We start from the raw sequence: 17,877 nt of genomic DNA on the forward strand, positions 1-17,877 counted from the left end.
CAATTTCATTGTATTTGCAACTGCCTACAAATGTTATATGTTCCATATTAACTTTGATATAATGTCATATTTGATCTAACTTGAAATATATGATGTTATAATTTGAATTATATATGGTTGCATGTGATCTTCTGTAACAATTTCTCTATTTTATGCAGGTCAACTTTAAATACTGTGGTAAAACTGATAAGGAGTATTCCTACTGGGCAATTCACACCACTTCAAGTTTAGGAGATCAAGAAGACACCATTTGCGGAACTTTTGTTGGGTATTGTCAAAGCAAATCTGGATGAGGCCTACGTACGGAAGAATGATACCGACGTTTTGAAGTTGGTAAAGCAATATGAGGGGACGAGTGGGAGGTTTAAATTGGGTGGCAAGTCTTTGAGAATAACAACGAAAGAGGTGACCCTCATATTTGGAATACAATCTGGTCCTACAAGGATTGTACTAAATCCAACTCCAAGGGTCCCGAAATCAGACTTTGCTGATCGACTTTGCCCAGGTCCCAAAGGCCAAAGGATATTAACAATTCCGGTACTAAGGGAATTCTTTACCAAGGCTGTTAAAGGCAACACTTTGCAGGATGCGAAGGACTTGGCGCGTGTTCTATGTCTTTTGTTAATAGGGACATTATTTTTTGCAAACACACAAGTTAGAGTGAGCTGGGGTTACTTGGAGTTCGTGGAATATTTGGATAATAGCACCTCATACGAATGGGCAACATTCATCACCGAAGATGTCATCCAAGAACTAAACAGAAGGGCTTCTTCAAAACCAACAAAAGTAGGAGGATGCGTAATGGGGCTTATGGTAACAATAACTTCCCACTTTTTAACTTTTATAGTTTTTCCAATTGTTTGTTATGTTTTAAACTAATTTGTGCCTTCTTTTGAAAATAGTATTGGCTCTGTGAGCATGTGTCTATAATTAAACAATGAGATCCACAAATCATACCAAGGTTCATCAAGTGGAGGCTTAGTGATCTAACCAAGGCATTACGTACAAACAACTTGGACTCTCTTGATCCGCAAACGGTAAATATTAGATAGAGTTATGTATTTGTCTTAGGAACATAGATGATCAATTATAAAACAGTTTTGGTGCTACATGTGATTTATAAACGTCATTGTTTATTGTATCTTTTTTAAGGTATTCTCCTCAGAGTTGGAGCCATACGACAAAGAGGAAGAGTTGTATCGGTTTTTCCAAGTACCCGAACACGATGCTGATGTCAAGGCCAGTAAGTTGAAGATAGCAGTTGACAAGTCGGTCGACGAGGTCGTGGAGGATACAAGTGATGAGGATACGGATAATGAGCAGGATGAAGTGGTAACCCTCCGAGGTATAATCAGAAAGTTGACCAAAGAAAATGTGGAAAAGGACCGGATAATTTTTGATCTTCAGAAGGAAAACGAGGAGAAAAATTTCACAATTGCTGAACTCAGGAGAAGGATTACGAAGCATCCACAAAACACAACACCTGGTTTAAGATTAGGAGGCATTTTCGCACAGTTTGACAAAGACCACCTTGAACACGAAAATATTACTTTACAGACAGAGATTGGTGGCATGATCATAGATAAAGACATTGTTGAAGAAAAACTGGAAGTCGCCGGAGATATCATTGATGATTTTGTGACACACAATGTTACACAAATGTACCAGGTATCTCATATATATTAGGTTATGTATGTATGTTTTTTTATAATCCTATATATTAGGTTATATATGTAGGGTTACATATGTAGGCAGTAAGTTAACAATTATAAGTAATGGTTGTTTTTTGAAAACAGACAGTTGAAAATGTGGGTGAGAAAGAGTCCAATGCTGAAAAAGTGGATGCCGAGAGAGAGAAACATGAAATAGAAAATTTGGAAGAAGAAGAAGACGACGACGACAAAGAAGAAGAAGAAGGAGAAGAAGGAGTGGGGGGGTTTGAAATTGTCCATGATGAGGGTGGGCCAGAGAAAATAATGGTGCCAGATGCAAAAGTGGACAGTACGACTGTAGAGGCATACATGAGTACACTAGGATGCAACACACCTAAAAGAAAGAGGGGAAGAACCAAAATAAAAGTGAAATCAACGTCACTGACTAAAGGAGTGAAGAAAACTTTCACCAGAGTGGAGAAGCGGTTAGACGATTATGTCTACGTTGATTTGAAAAAGGGAGCAAAGAATATATCGAAACAAAAGTGGAATCCAAGTGAAACACCATTGATTCACTTGCTCCCGAATACCGATGCGAACCTATTGCAACAAACTGTTGATTATTCTGACGCAGATCTCACATAAGTAAAAATATTACATATTTATTGACTCTATGCTGATCTCAAGTACGTTTTTGCTAATATTTTGTTGGTACACATGTGTGATAACAGTTGTACTGTCTGGACCAATGATGTGACGAGAGAAGTTGTACCTCTGGAAGACATAATGAAACTCTTGCAAGGAAGGAACGTCTCAAACTGGATATGGAAATCCTATCTCATATCATACTGCAAATACATAACAAATTGGGTATTGGTCGATTCAGTTCTTACTTAAATATGGAAACTAATGCAGATGATCGATGGTCTCGCTCGTATGTTAACAATCCAACTGGATAAAGATAATCTTAACCATGGTAACGTTGCATATTTTCCATGTACAATCTGGGTAAGCAACATCTAATTTACTTCGTAAATGATTGCTTATTTAAGGTTATATATGATCATCTGTCTACTATATTGGGCTGTAATTCTGCTGCTGCTGTAGTTCTGTTAGTCCAGTTCTGTTATTTCAGTTGTTGCTGATGTTTTGGTGCTTAAAATCTAATTGAGAAGGGGTGCAGCTGCTACTGCTCCTGTTTATTACAACCTCTGATGTTTTGCTGCTAGTTTTCTGTCTTGGCTACTGTTTTTAAGTAAAAATGGTGTCTTATACGGCTGCAATTTGATATTTCGTACAGCTCTGTATCAGATTGTAACCTGTTTCTCTTCGTATATATGGTTACATAAACGTTGCTGGAATTAAGATGCTGCTGCTGTTCTGTTGTGTGCAACAGATGTAATATTCTGTTTTCCTTTGCACACAGCTGTTCTGTTGTTTTCTACTGCTACTGTTGTAAGATGGTATATAGCACCTAGTTGAGCTACTTCCTAAATTCAAGAACAAAAACTTAAAATGATATATCAAATGAAGCCTCTAAATTCCATATATTAACTCAGTTGAACTTCATAAGCTTGCTTAATCATAAAGTACATTAACGTTTTATATCACCTCCATACAACTAATAAAGACCAAGCACAAGTTTTGCAATGACTTGTCAGTAACATAACTTTTCATGTACGAAGCATCCCTTTAAACTTGGGTTATGAATGTAATGTTATATAACGTTATATAACTTCAATAACGTCATATACAGTGTACTTACAATAATATCATATAACGTTATATAACTGAAATAAAGTTATAACAGGAGGTAATAGAATGCTATATAATGTTAAAGTATATAACCTAATATACTAATATAAGCTCATATGAAAAGATTGCATTACATGATATTTGCATTACACTCATATTAACTCGTTTTTTTTTATTTACATATTTTTTTCATCTTTGCTAATCTCAAGTAAGTTATTGCTGTTTTTTTTTTTTTTTGAATTACATATATGATTATCTATCTACTGTCCTTATAACATTTTCCAATGCAACAGACTATACTACACAAAGAGAAAAGCGACATAAGAATAGTTTTGCTCGACGTAAAGCTTCATCGTGTGTTTGAAAACGTCCGGCAACATGGGACTAAATACTATCAGTACTTGGTATTCCCTATGAATGGCAGCGGGGACAAACCGCTAAGATTTACACCGTACCATTGGACCATTCTGTTATTTGATGTTAGGAAAAAGAACTAGATGCACTACAATTCGTTGAAGAAGAGAGACGACAGAGATCCAATTCTGAAAGACGCTACCATTGTGGTACACTTACTAATACCATATACCCAAATACTCATAATTCCATTCACGAACAATATCAACACCACTAATGTTGTGCTTTCTAAATGTATAAAAAATACGTAGAGAATTACATGAATGACAGGCATGCTGAGCTGAAGAACCAAAGTACCGATTCAGAAGTACTATTTGAAGACCAGAAATTCGATGCTCCAATCTGCTCACCTAAAAATGCTCCACAACAAAAAAATACATCGTAAGCTTCGAACCACCACAAAACTCCTACATACAGCAGTTTGCAAAGAACTCCAAATAAACTTATCTTATTTATTTGCCTCGAAACTATGCAATGTTGATTGTGGGGTTATCGTATGCATGCTCATGGAACTAGTGGTGCACCTTGAGCCAATCCCAAAAACATTGCTGAAGACTGAAATTGTTCAGTTTAGAGCTGGTTTAGTCTCTCGATTTTTGAACGATGAAGGAAGAAACTGGACAATAAAGAAATGGAAAGCCAGACGGATGGAGAAGGGGTCGCAATGACCATTCGTGAGATGGGTAGTGAGATGATGATGAGAATGTTTGTGATATGGGGAGTGAGATAGTGTCCTCAGGACAAATGTGGTTTTAATTTGTTTGTAAAGATAGCAGAAAGATTTTTCTTGGACTTACATAATACTAAACTCTTGGATGGTTCAAGCCCAACAAAATTTGACTTGACCACTGACTTGTAAAAAAAACCCTATCTTGTATGGTTCATTCCAAACAAACTTTATTGAGTTGTAATAATGTTGCTGCTGTAGTTCTGTTAGTCCATTTCTGTTTGTTCAATTGTTGCTGATATTTTGGTACTAAAAATATAATTGAGAAGGGTTGCAGCTGCTACTGCTCCTGTTTAATACAATCTCTGGTGTTCTGCTACTAGTTTTATGTCTTGGCTACTTTTTTAAAATAAAGATGGTGTCTTATACGGTTGCAATCTCATCTGCTGCAGTTTCTCTGTATTCTGAAACTGGGTTGTTACTGTTTTGTTGCCTGTTATGCAGCTGTTTTGATGCTGTTATGCTGTCCAATTTATCCACATTTGATGTTCTAAATGCTTTTGTAACAGAATGTGTAAAGCAGAATGTGTAAAGCTCTATTGTTCTGCTGTTCAATTCATCCTGTTATGCTATCAACCGAATGTGTAATTGGCTTTTGTAAAGGCCTGTGGCCTATTCATGTGTTATTTGATTTTGAATAGGCATGTGGCGTATTAGCTACGATGTATATTAGGTTGTGTCATGTGTTTTTTTTTCCTCTTTCTAGAGGGGATTGAAACATTCGTTTTGCATTGTAAATTATTTTGTTTTGTTTTCTATTGCAAGCTGGTTTATCCAAAAAAAAGATATATCTTCATACACCTGATCAAGACCAAGTACAAATTTTACAATGAATTGTCAGTAACGTAACTTTTCATGTACAAAACATCCCTTTAAACCTTGCTTATGAATTAGTTATCAAAAAACTAAACAACATTACAAACATATATGGTCATATAATTGAGTATGGCATACGTAACCCTAAAAAGCAGCCATACGTAATGTTATTTAACGTTATATAACTATAATAACGTTATATACAGTGTACCTAAACAGGAGAATATAAAATGTTATATAACGTTAATATGTCAAACTGTGCAAAACTCATGTATACAAAATATTAAACTCTTTATTTATCCATAATCCAAACGAAACAACTTCAATATATAAGCATGAATAAGGCAAAAAAAAAAAACCCCCAACTTTATTCTATTCTTCATCATAATCTCTCCTTTATTCTCATATTTGACTCATTGCCTCATATATCGCTTAGCTCTTTGCATGTTCTTCGGTTGTGCTTTGAAGCCTTATGGCACCTCCCACATTTATTTGGCCTAGTATATGACTCTTCACCCCTTGAACGAATGCATTTAACTTTGGGCCTACCTGCTGGCCGCCTATTCCGTGGAGGGTTTATAACCCGGTCACCTTCCGTTGTAAAATCAGGAATGTCACTCTCTACAACTGGATATATGGGTTCTTCATAAAGTCCTGCTACTGGTACAGATTTTTGTGCACAGATTGTGCACAGATTTTGTGGTGGGGCCCACCACGGGTCCCACAAAAATAATCCGACCCGTTCATTAAATGTAAAATATTTTTTCAAGAGTTCCCGTAGAAAATTAGCTCAATCTAATACCTATAAGTGCTCGATCTAATCATCTAAATTTTCATTCAGATTTTCGGATAATGAAAAGTTAGATAATTAGATCAAGCATCTATAGGTATTGAATTGAGCTGATTTTTTACAGGAACCCTTGAAAAAATGTTTTACATTTAATGAACGGCTCGGATCATTTGTAAGGGACCTGTGGTGGGCCCCACAAAAAAATTTGTGCATAATCTGTACACAAAAATCTGTACCAGTAGCATTTTTGTTCTTCATATGCACGCCGATATGCATCAATAAGGTATAACGGATCCATGTGGTCCACCAAAGTTCCTTCCCCACCGCAAGCTTTTATAATAACCGTTGCAGCATGCCTACACATGAAACCGGTAGACTGCCATTGACCACAAGAGCACGTCCTTTCCTCAACAGATACTACCTTCGGGGGAAGACAACGCACCTCGTACAAACCACCCTTCGACATAATGATCCTCCACGACCTTCCTTTCTTGATAAAACGAGCTAACTTCTTATCCATATTCGGACAAATAACTGAATTCCATTTCATCGACTTTACTCTCTTAGCTGCCATTTGCTTCATAATTTTGCGACGAAGTTCATCAACTAAATAAAAAACAGGCATTTCCCGAGCTTTAAGAATCCAATTGTTAAACGACTCCACAGCACTAAAGCTCATCTCACCGTACCGTTGACCTTCAAAATACGCGTTACTCCAATGCTCTTTGGGGACACTCGCAATAAAGGTCCTAGCTTTATCTCCACCAAATTGGTAAAAGTCTTCCTCCGCAGCTTTGTAAACCGACACCGATGAAGCATATGCACATTTGTTGAACAATTCTACGAGCCTGTTCCGAAAACCTTTCCTAAACCGACCCGGAAAGTGATCCTTCAAGTTAAATGTAGGTGATAAAGACAGTATGCATGATGACAACCGGGGAACATAACAGGAATGTTGTTGACAAGATCTGCGTTACGATCAGTAATAAAGGTAATAGGACGAGTGGACAATGTTCTCCTCAAAAGGCCAAGAAACCAAGTCTAATTAGCATCATTTTCAGCTTCACAAATTGCATAAACTATAGGGAATAAACCTGCACATAATAGAACATACAATGTTATATATTCAAAACTGTACAAATGAAATTAATATATAAGGTTATAACATAAACAACGAACACAAACATACATTGATTTGCATCTTTCCTTGTTGCGGCAAGGAGTGTTCCTTTGAATCTACCTTTCAAATGGGTGGCATCAAGACACAGAAAAGGCCGACAGTAATTGAACCCCTTGATACAAGCATCAAATGACACAAATAGCTGTGAAAACTCTTTGGTTACAGGATCAGATTCTAGCCTCAATACGCTCCCCGGATTCGTAGCCCTTGCAGCTTTAACATACCACCGAAGCCTATCGAATGAACATTCATAATCTCCATACAATTCCCCCCTTGCCTTCTCCACCCCTAACCAAGCATTATGATAGCACAAATCAAGACCATACTTGTCCGTAAACCAATCCTGCATGTCAATTGGAGAAGTCTTGGATTTTTTCTCAACAATCCTAGCTATCTCATTCGCAACAAGACGGGATGACACGCGCTTATGCTTATTGGTTCGGTACGTTGACCCACAATTATGCTCATTATGACACTTTTTAATATGAAATACTCCATTGGTTCTATTTAAAATAGCATGTACCTTCCATTCACACCCTGTAATAACACAAACAACTGTAACCCTAAGTAAGTCATTTTTCACGAAACGGTACATAAAGTCATTCTCAATAGCATATTTAGCCAGCACAGCCCTGAACTCCTTCACACCTAAGGGAAATTCTTGTCCAACACCCTCTATCAAATTAGCTCAAGCTTTCGTCAAATATCTAGTCTCCGCATGTTTAGAATACTTTTCCGCGGGGTCCATTCTATCCACATATTCTACCTCATCATCAACAACTTCATCAACATCACCCACTTCATCAATAGTACTACCAACAATTAACCTACTACTATGTTCATTCTCATCAACCTTTGCATTTATGCGATCACAATTACTAAGCAAGAAAAGCATGTTCTCAAAATCAAATTCATTCTGAAGAGCACAATAACCATCCTCATAAGCATATGAAACAAAAAACCTCCCTACCGACAGATTCTTCCACCTATTACAAATGTTGCTTAAGACATCCTTCAACTTAGCACCACCCGATAACCTCACCGGAAAAATCTGCAACCCATACTTACAAATAAACATGATTGTTGAATCCATAACAATTGCACACATAACAACACACAACAAAAATAATAATCAAATAACTGAAAAACAAGGATATATATCAAAAAGAGGACAAAGTTTCAAACATATATGGTCATATATTTGCGTATGTCATATGTAACTCGTAACTCTACAAAGCAGAATATACAATGTCATATAACGTTATATAATAGCAATAACATTATATCAGTTTCATTAACGTTATATAAGAACAATAACGTTATATGCATAGTATCTGAAAAGGATAATATAGAATGACATATAACGTTATATAAGTATATCAATGTTATACTGATATATACTTATATAACGTTGGAGATAGAGAGAGGGTTAGAGAAAGACGATAGCGAGAGATGAGAGAGAGAGACGACAGAGAGAATTAGAGAGATACCCAAGAGAGAGAAAGTGCCGACAACATCAACAGAGAGAGACGATAGAGAGAGAGAGAGAGATAGATTGAGAGAGATACCCAAGAGGGAGGGAGGCGAGACTGCTTAGATCAATATAGGGAGACGACAGACGATCACCGAAGGATATTTATGGGAGATCAATCGATTTTTGCGAGCCTGCTCTTTCTCTCTGTTGCTTTATTCCAACGTAATTGTTGTTTCCCAAGATCTTTGCGTGATTTCAAACGTATAAGGGATAATGGGCTAAACGGAAGAGATTTGAATGGGAGGGTAAATCTGTAAGGCACTATTTCCCTTTTAAAATGTAGTGGACTTCATGCCTTATCAAATACATATTAGTGGACTTAGTGGGTTAGAAACTTGATCAGTGGACCTAGTGGGTTAGAAATATGCTATAGTGGACCCTATGCCAATTTGTTATTTTTTGATTCGTCAGGACAAAAATTAAAATGTAGTATATCAACATTGTCTCTGAACCTCGTAACTCCAACAAGCAACATGTGGCAGACAAGTATTATTAAATTGTGCTGAAGCCCATTCCTACGAGGCACTTGGTACTTGGTTGAGATCCATCCCTATAAAATGCAATTCGGGCAACAGGGTCTGCAACGACATGAAACAAGGCCGTTTTGGTCTGGTCCTGATTTGGCATTACTGTTTCTCTTCCTTAACATCATTTCCTCATGACTTCATGATTCAGGCTGTTCATATGTCAATGTGAGGCTTCAACAAGAACATCAGCAAGTGCATATAAAGGATTCCCCAAACGCAGTTCAACGGGTAGGGGTTTAGGCTCTGTTGTTGACCATGAAAAGACGTCGTTCGATGGCACAGCAGACCTGGTTGCCCTTTAGGTCCCCCGAGTCCAAAAATAATTCAAAGCACATCCCAGAATGAATTGATGGGAGTGAAGACAATGACAGACAATCATTGCAATACAACACCGATGAAAAAAAATGTCACCGTTTACAAATAGAGGGCAATATTATGCATGGGCATGATAGATTGCCAAAAAATCGTCCAGTGAGTTTTACAAGATATGGAACCATAACCGATAACTAACTAACAACACATTTCATTCACCAGTTCGTGGTATCTTAATCTGTTGTATATATTGATTCCTTGCAGTAGTCACAAAGGAATTAAAAACGAGATCAAATACTCTTCAATGTTGCAATTCCCTGTCTCTATTCGTCAAGGCATGCACTTTATCGTTGAATCATGATTGGAATAGTTCCCCAGAGAGATGAATGTATTCTTTCCTCTAAGATGTGTGAGGCACACTTTCAAAGCATTCCAGCCTATGTCTACTAGTTTCCTTTTCCATTGTCCTACTCATGTGGCTTAATGCCTAGTTGATAAAAGTAAGGGAATGCAAATAGGTAATTTATAGCAAATTGATAGTGGACCGGCCGCCAACATTAGTGGTCTTTCTAGTTTTTGGTTTTATACCTATTGTGCTAGTCAAAAATAAATAAATAAATAAACTAGCAACATGGATCAAATTGAATACTTTCAATTCCTGTGCCATTATCCTTTTTAACTTTAGCAAAGTATTCCATAAAAACACAAACTTCGAAAAGCATACAACTATAGAGATTATTTCTTAGCCAAAAAATACTATGGAGCATATTGCCCCTTAAATTTTATGGCACAATCAACACGATAATACTAAGGGAATGGTGCTTAAGGAAACAAACATTGAAATGGCACACGGTATAACAACAATTTATCATACCTTCCTCTCTGTCGTTACTCATTAGGGTAAGTTGGCATCCTCTTAAATGCATTAGGTGAAACTAAGCTCTCTACATAGACGTCTTCTTCGTGAAAATAACGAATGCCACAAATTAAAGGACGCTTGAGTGTATGGTCTACAAGATCATAAAGGACAAATCTCCCATTAAAATTAACCAAAATCCCACCATCTACCTAATAAAACAGGATGGTCTTTGAGAATATTCCTAACAAATATTCTCTCTCAACGGTTCAGATTTCTTCCTTACACAATTTTTATCTACCCATACAAACAATCCAACGGTCCAGATTTCTCACCCTTCACATACAAACCAATGGCATCTTCGTAAATAGCTTACATTGTTTGGACAAATTACAGCTTCAGATAATAACGTCTCATTTCCTAAATCCTGAGCCACGCCTCTCTCTCTCTCTCTCTCTCTCTCTCTCTCTCTCTGCGTGGTTCACTTTCACTTTTCGAAGTTTCACGCTCAAAGCCCGATGCCAGCGCTTTTGAAGAGTATCACAGAGGTTAAGGTTTCTACTGTTTTGTTAATTTCCAATTTTTCTTTCTGGGTATATAAGTTGATTTTTGGGTACATGCGTGTATTTTGGAATCATTACCCGCTGGCATCGGGGGGAAAATGAGACGCAGAGAGATTGACCGAGACAGACTTCACTTGGGACTCTTCCCTCTGCGCGGTCTACTGTGTTTCGTGTTCGTGTATGCTTAAATTTTAAAATGTTGGTTCTTATAATCTTACTCTTGGACTGAGGTTGATATATTGAGTTCAATATCCAGTGTTCGTGTATAATCTTATGTTGCGTCGTGCCTTCGTGCCTTCACTAGCTAGGTACCCGACTGATCAAACCCCATAGAATTGCAGCATTTATCAACGTCCATAGAATGGAGTTACACTCTTGACATGAATTTTTTGCAGCATTTATCAACGTCCATTGTGGGATTTCTTCTGCCTAATTTTTGCTTTTTTGTTTAGGTACATAAGGTGCAGGAAACAGGCCACTCACATTTCGATGACACGACATGATACTTTGGCTCAAGTTAAGTATTGCTCGAACAAAGCTAGGTGGCTCCATAGCTTTTTGGGTCCTTACGGCTTTCATTTATGTATAGCTGATATATTTGGTAAAATTGAATGCTCTCTGTGACATATGAATTGTCGATTAAAACCGTGGCATATGAATTGCCGATTAAAACCGTGAAAAGAGATGAAACATGCATGTTCATGACACTACATGAGCCTATGGCTCTCATTGAAGTATCTGATATGAGAAGCCTATTTTTTCAACGGACATTGACAGGAATAGTCAACTTTGGATTTGTCGGAGGTGGTCAATAATCGCACGGGGTTGCAAGGGCCTTCAGGGGGAAATAATCATATTGGTGTACTCTATAGTTCATCACGAATCATAATGTATTGTGAATGTTGTTGTCTTCCTTTAGTCACTATTAAATTTTTTAGTAGTAAGCAATGCTCATTTCATCTTTACTTTGTTGGTATAAATTGCCATTTGATAGTCAATTTTGGTAGAGATTTTTCGGTTGCATCGTTGGTATTCCCTCAATCTTCCCAGGCCACTTATCATCCTTATTTTGTTTTTCTCTTGCCCCATTTTCAAGTTTCAGAGAGATGAACCCTGATGGAATACAATATAGCATTTTGTTTAGTGTTTTGCAACTGTGTTAGATATTTGTAAAATGATCTTTTCTTTTATATCTAATTTATTGTTTGTTATTCAACAATGATAGAAAAATTATTGAGATTGATTGGTATTCAACAATGCAAGGGCTGAATGATAGAAAAATTATTGAGATTGATTGTTATTCAACAATGCAAGGGCTGAATAAATTCTTCAGATTGAGATTGAATTGGTTTCTGCGTATGTTGTCACTCTTAAATTTTCAGGGTCGTACTTTGTATCCAACACAGTTTTTGTTGGAGTTGCATTATCGTGGAGAGAGTACTTTTAGGCATCTCCGATTTCACATGCATACTTTTTCTTGGCAAGGTGAATAGGCATGAAGAGTTGTTTACTGGTGGAGTGAAGGGTCTCCTATAGGATCTGAAAATTCAGCACATACTATTTTATCGACCTGAGCACATGTATGTATTTTGTCCGGTCCTTCAAGAAACAAAAGTAAATGCATATGCGGTAGCCCCTGTTTTTTGTACTCAATTGTATAGACATATCCAACAATTTTGCCAAACACTTGCTTCTTTTTGATCTCATTCATCAAACATTTTCGTTTCAACTCAAAAACACGTGCAACCAAATCTGGCCGATCAACAACTTTCTAATGTGGTAGCAAAGCCTCAGTAATTTCAGGCCAATTGGGATTGGCAGTCATTGTAAGAAAAATGTCAGGATGTTGGTTGTGTCGCGTGATAGCCATTGAATCCTGAAATATTTGGAACATATATCTAGGACATCCAGGGAACGAAGATGGCAAAATTATTCGTTTACCAACTTGACCGGGCCCCAACCCATCAGGACCAATATCTGCGAGATCCTGGTAAAGTTCGGATCGAATTTTTCCTTGGTTCAGCCTATGAAAGTTCAATCGATTTTGCTCGTTGCTGCCCAAGCATCTATGATAAACTCTTGGAATAGTTTTCCAGCTCATAAAATTGTTGAGTACTCTGAGTTTCGTTGAAACAAACGAAAGCTATAAAATTCCATTTGAGTGAGTCTTTTATCTGTGTCGTACATCCCAATGTCTCATCTCAGGTTCCCATCCAAGCTCACCACGGGGAAACAATAGAACATAATGCAATGGTAAATAAGCCGGGTGACATTCATTAATTCGCATTAACCCATTATTTCCTCTCAAATGCAACACAACATCTCTCATTCCACTCTTCTCGGTTCCATCGCCGGGTAGAATTATTGCAATCTCATCTGCTGTTGGGAGATTATACCTCCGACGATAGGTTGATGAACTGTAATGAAGATAAGCAGGTAAATTTTGTCCCACCGATTCAGATTGATTCAAAATCTCAAAAGCTCGAAGGAATTTTTCAGGAAACGGATTAAAATGTCAACAAACAATCTTGAATTGTCTTGAGGACGTCTCTTCTCAAGTGCGGATTTCTGTTATTGCGAGCATTTAGAGCAGACTCAGGGTCGTATATGTACAGCTGAGAATAAATCGCTTCATGCCCTGGTTGTGGCAGCAATGATCCTGTTCAATGACGTAATTCACCATGGATAGTGAATGATAAAGGCCCTCTTCCATTAAGCACCCTTTATCTAATTTAGCACCAAGACTTGTAAAAGCATTAGTTGCATTGTACTCTCGAGTATGTTGGCGAAATGATTTTGATCGCTCATCATTGCCATCTTATAACTCTTGTAGCGCCAACGGGGGTGCAATAAGTGATGGTAGCTTAATCTTTTCTTGCAGGCACCAAGTTCCAAAAAGTGGATGTATTAAAGATGAATTGGTCAATTTTTCACCCATCCAATGCGAGGCTTTACAATGAAGACATGATACATCCATCCTGCCGAGATAATTACGATTGAGATATCTATTAGCTTAAGGATCAACCCTTATGTTTGTAGATTCATCCTCTAACTCATCATCAATAGATTGATTTCCAAGAGGTAGCCTACACATACATTTTTTTTTTGTGAAGTAAAAACACATAAAAAGAGGTATAGAAATAGAAACATATTAAAGACAAATGAAATTAATTTACCGATGAATTAGAGCTAAAGATGTGCCCGGCATAGCAAGAAATTCTTTGTCAAGTAAAGATTGTGCATGAGCAGTTGCCACGGCTAGAAACTCTTCCTCGAGATTCCGAGGAGGCATTGAAGGATGACACATTTCAGGTTCATCCATGTCTATGCTTGGCATAGCTACAGATTCTTCGATATGAGGTATTGAATGTTGACATGCTTTGGGTTCATTGACCCTTGAATGACATGCATCCTCTTGAAGCAATTCACTTGTAGGAGTAGACCTAAAGTATTTTTTATCATAAAAAAACATCTATCTAATAAAACACATAAAAAAATTTAAGGTTAACACATTAAGAGAATTAAGTCATCCAGATTATGCAATCAATATTTTTAGTACCTTTGTGGAGCATAAGAGGTGCTTGGTACAGAGGTGGGACAAATGAAAGGGTGTGTAACCCTTGGAGGAACACCCTCCACACCATCATTAGCACATGCATCCTCCTGAAGCAATTCACTGGTAGGGGTAGGCCTAAAGTAATAAAGAACATAAATGATTGGTGAGTGGTAAAGAATAAAAGATTTAAGTTAGTACAAATATTATGTTTAATACCTTTGTGGAGCGTAAGATGTGCTTCGTACAAAGATTGGACAAAGAGAAGGGTGTGTAACCAATTGCCGTTTTGGTGCGACGGATTGACATTGGTTTGATTTGTTCGTTGTTCAAAGCAAGAGTAGGGGCGGTGGCATGGTGTTAGAGGAGGGAAATTTATAGGTTGTAACGGTTGAATAATCCACTCTCTTTCTCGTCGCAATTGTTGTCCTCTTTCACGTGGCGATGCAGAACATAGTCTTTCATTTCTTTCTCGATCCTGTCGTGCACGTTGGGCCAGTGCAACTTTTGATGGCACATTATTGTTGGGTACCTAAAAAGTTTACGAAATATGCAAACCTATTTTCATTGTTTGCTCTAAAAAAACGTCCAAAGTACCACACACACACAAAAAGTCTCTAAAGTAACAAAAAAACTATACTACATAGGAAAAAAAGAATAACTATCAAAAGTCATACCAGTAGACATGAATTTTCTTTTCTCTTCCCTGCAATGGTTATCTTTTTCTTCCCCTTATCCGCTAGTGTTCCTTTTTGTTTTTCCGTAACCATTGCTTCAGCCTTTCCAACAATAAAGAGTAAAATCAATACCAAACTTTTTAATGTATAAACAAAGAAACCAGCTTTGGCTTGTAACATTACCGCACGCAAGCGCATGAGATTAATGTCCTGCTCATCGCATATCACTACACCAATATTTCTTTCTCGAATAACTTGAACCTATATGTACAAACCCAATAGAAATGGAAAAATTGTTTAGGTAAAAGGTTGTAGATGATAAAAAAGAAAAACTATTAGAGGTCATACCGCTGGACATGAATTTTCTTGTCCCTTCCCTATTATGGTTATCTTTTTATTTCCCTTATCCGCGACGGTTCCACTTTGTTTTTCCTTAGCCATTGCTTCAGCCTTTCTTTTATACTTTCCGACAAAAAACGAGTAAATACTTTTAATGTATAATTAAAAGTTTGTCACTACATAGGATGAATATGAATCATAGTTGTAAAATATGCAGTCATTCAGTATAGAGATTTTTTCTCTAGCGCAAATCAATAGTGGGCTCACGTGCAATATCTCAACCCTCGGTCCAACGATTCCAAGTTCCAACTATGAAAAAAATAGCAAGCATACTCATTCATCTGGTTAACTTGATTAAGCAAATGAAGAATTTTTTTTCTTACTAATCCCTAACTTCCGCATGTAGAAAATCAAACGCGCACAAAACCTCATAAAATTTAGAGTTATCATGAAAATATAAAATCGCTACAGAAACTAAGTAGTAAACCTTGGGAATAGAGTTTCTACCATACACCCTTGCAGTTATGACTCATGAGATTGATGAATTACTCCACCAGTGAACAACTCTTCATGCCTATTCACCTTGCCAAGAAAAAGTATGCATGTGAAATCGGAGATGCCTAAAAGTACTCTCTCCACGATAGTGCAACTCCAACAAAAACTGTGTTGGATACAAATTACGACCCTGAAAATTTAAGAGTGACAACATACGCAGAAACCAATTCAATCTCAATCGGAAGGATTTATTCAGCCCTTGCATTGTTGAATAACAATCAATCTCAATAATTTTTCTATCATTCAACCCTTGCATTGTTGAATAACAATCAATCTCAATAATTTTTCTATCATTGTTGAATAACAAACAATAAATTAGATATAAAAGAAAAGATCATTTTACGCATATCTAACATAGTTGCAAAACACTAAACAAAATGCTATATTGTATTCCATCAGGGTTCACCTCTCTGAAACCTGAAAATGGGGCAAGAGAAAAACAAAATAAGGATGATAAGTGGCCTGGGAAGATTGAGGGAATAGCAACGATGCAACCGAAAAATCTCTACCAAAATTGACTATCAAATGGCAATTTATACCAACAAAGTAAAGATGAAATGAGCATTGCTTACTACTAAAAAATTTAATAGTGACTAAAGGAAGACAACAACATTCAAAATACATTATGATTCGTGATGAACTATAGAGTACACCAATATGATTATTTCCCCCTGAAGGCCCTTGCAACCCCGTGCGATTATTGACCACCTCCGACAAATCCAAAGTTGACTATTCCTGTCAATATCCGTTGAAAAAATAGGCTTCTCATATCAGATACTTCAGTGAGAGCCATAGGCTCATGTAGTGTCATGAACATGCATGTTTTATCTCTTTTCACGGTTTTAATCGACAATTCATATGTCACGGTTTTAATCGACAATTCATATGCCACAGAGAGCATTCAATTTTACCAAATATATCAGTTATACATAAATGAAGGCCGTAAGGACCCAAAAAGCTATGGAGCCACCTAGCTTTGTTCGAGTAATACTTAACTTGAGCCAAAGTATCATGTCGTGTCATCGAAATGTGAGTGGTCCGTTTCCTGCACCTTACGTACCTAAACAAAAAAGCAAAAATTAGGCAGAAGAAATCCCACAATGGACGTTGATAAACGCTGCAAAAAATTCATGTCAAGAGTGTAACTCCATTCTATGGACGTTGATAAATGCTGCAATTCTATGGGGTTTGATCAGTCGGGTACCTAGCTAGTGAAGGCACGGCGCAACATAAGATTATACACGAACATTGGATATTGAACTCAATATATCAACCTCAGTCCAAGAGTAAGATTATAAGAACCAACATTTTAAAATTTAAGCATACATGAACACGAAACACAGTAGACCGCGCAGAGGGAAGAGTCCCAAGCGAAGTCTATCTCTGTCAATCTCTCTGCGTCTCATTTTTTCCCGATGCCGGCGGGTAATGATTCCAAAATACACGCATGTACCCAGAAATCAACTTATATATCCAGAAAGAAAAATTGGAAATTAACAAAACAGTAGAAACCTTAACCTCTGTGATACCCTTCAAAAGCGCTGGCATCGGGCTTTGAGCGTGAAACTTCGAAAAGTGAAAGTGAACCACGCAGAGAGAGAGAGAGGCGTGGCTCAGAATTTAGGAA

General features: G+C 37.2%; 2 protein-coding genes across 3 annotated transcripts; both read right to left on the reverse strand.

Moving 5' to 3' along the window:
• Window positions 1-5,641: 5,641 nt before the first annotated feature.
• Window positions 5,642-8,412, reverse strand: LOC131309529 (uncharacterized). Its single transcript, XM_058336147.1, has 5 exons — window positions 8,066-8,412; window positions 7,344-7,966; window positions 7,235-7,248; window positions 6,419-7,043; window positions 5,642-6,018 (listed from the first exon to the last, which is right to left on the reverse strand). The coding sequence occupies exons 1-5, from the start codon at window positions 8,410-8,412 to the stop codon at window positions 5,786-5,788; spliced, it is 1,842 nt and encodes a 613-aa protein (XP_058192130.1). The 3' UTR covers window positions 5,642-5,785.
• A 6,201-nt stretch (window positions 8,413-14,613) lies between these two features.
• On the reverse strand, window positions 14,614-15,844 carry LOC131309966 (uncharacterized). 2 transcript variants are annotated; one of them, XM_058336702.1, is made up of 5 exons: window positions 15,705-15,843; window positions 15,540-15,617; window positions 15,357-15,458; window positions 14,899-15,211; window positions 14,615-14,817 (listed from the first exon to the last, which is right to left on the reverse strand). In XM_058336702.1, exons 1-5 carry the CDS (start codon window positions 15,795-15,797, stop codon window positions 14,648-14,650), a joined length of 756 nt encoding a protein of 251 aa, XP_058192685.1. In that variant the 5' UTR covers window positions 15,798-15,843; the 3' UTR covers window positions 14,615-14,647. The 2 variants fall into 2 exon arrangements, with proteins under 2 accessions (XP_058192684.1, XP_058192685.1); XM_058336701.1 differs by having other exon boundaries at window positions 14,614-14,817; window positions 15,357-15,617; window positions 15,705-15,844.
• Between the last annotated feature and the right edge of the window lie 2,033 nt (window positions 15,845-17,877).

This window comes from Rhododendron vialii, chromosome 12a (assembly GCF_030253575.1).
Source record: "Rhododendron vialii isolate Sample 1 chromosome 12a, ASM3025357v1".
NCBI lineage: Eukaryota > Viridiplantae > Streptophyta > Magnoliopsida > Ericales > Ericaceae > Rhododendron > Rhododendron vialii.

Bases quoted from the DNA above. Each gene is read 5' to 3' on its own strand.
- LOC131309966 (XM_058336701.1), bottom strand. From the start codon at position 15,797: ATGGCTAAGGAAAAACAAAGTGGAACCGTCGCGGATAAGGGAAATAAA. The intron at 15,618-15,704 runs GTATGACCTCTA...TTGTACATATAG, and splicing joins AAGAAAATTCATGTCCAGCG to GTTCAAGTTATTCGAGAAAG. The intron at 15,212-15,356 runs GTATGACTTTTG...TAAACTTTTTAG, and splicing joins AAGAAAATTCATGTCTACTG to GTACCCAACAATAATGTGCC.
- LOC131309529 (XM_058336147.1), bottom strand. From the start codon at position 8,412: ATGTTTATTTGTAAGTATGGGTTGCAGATTTTTCCGGTGAGGTTATCG. The intron at 7,967-8,065 runs GTATTCTAAACA...GAAGGAGTTCAG, and splicing joins AGAATGGACCCCGCGGAAAA to GGCTGTGCTGGCTAAATATG. The intron at 6,019-6,418 runs GTGCATATGAAG...TACCAGTAGCAG, and splicing joins CCTTATTGATGCATATCGGC to GACTTTATGAAGAACCCATA.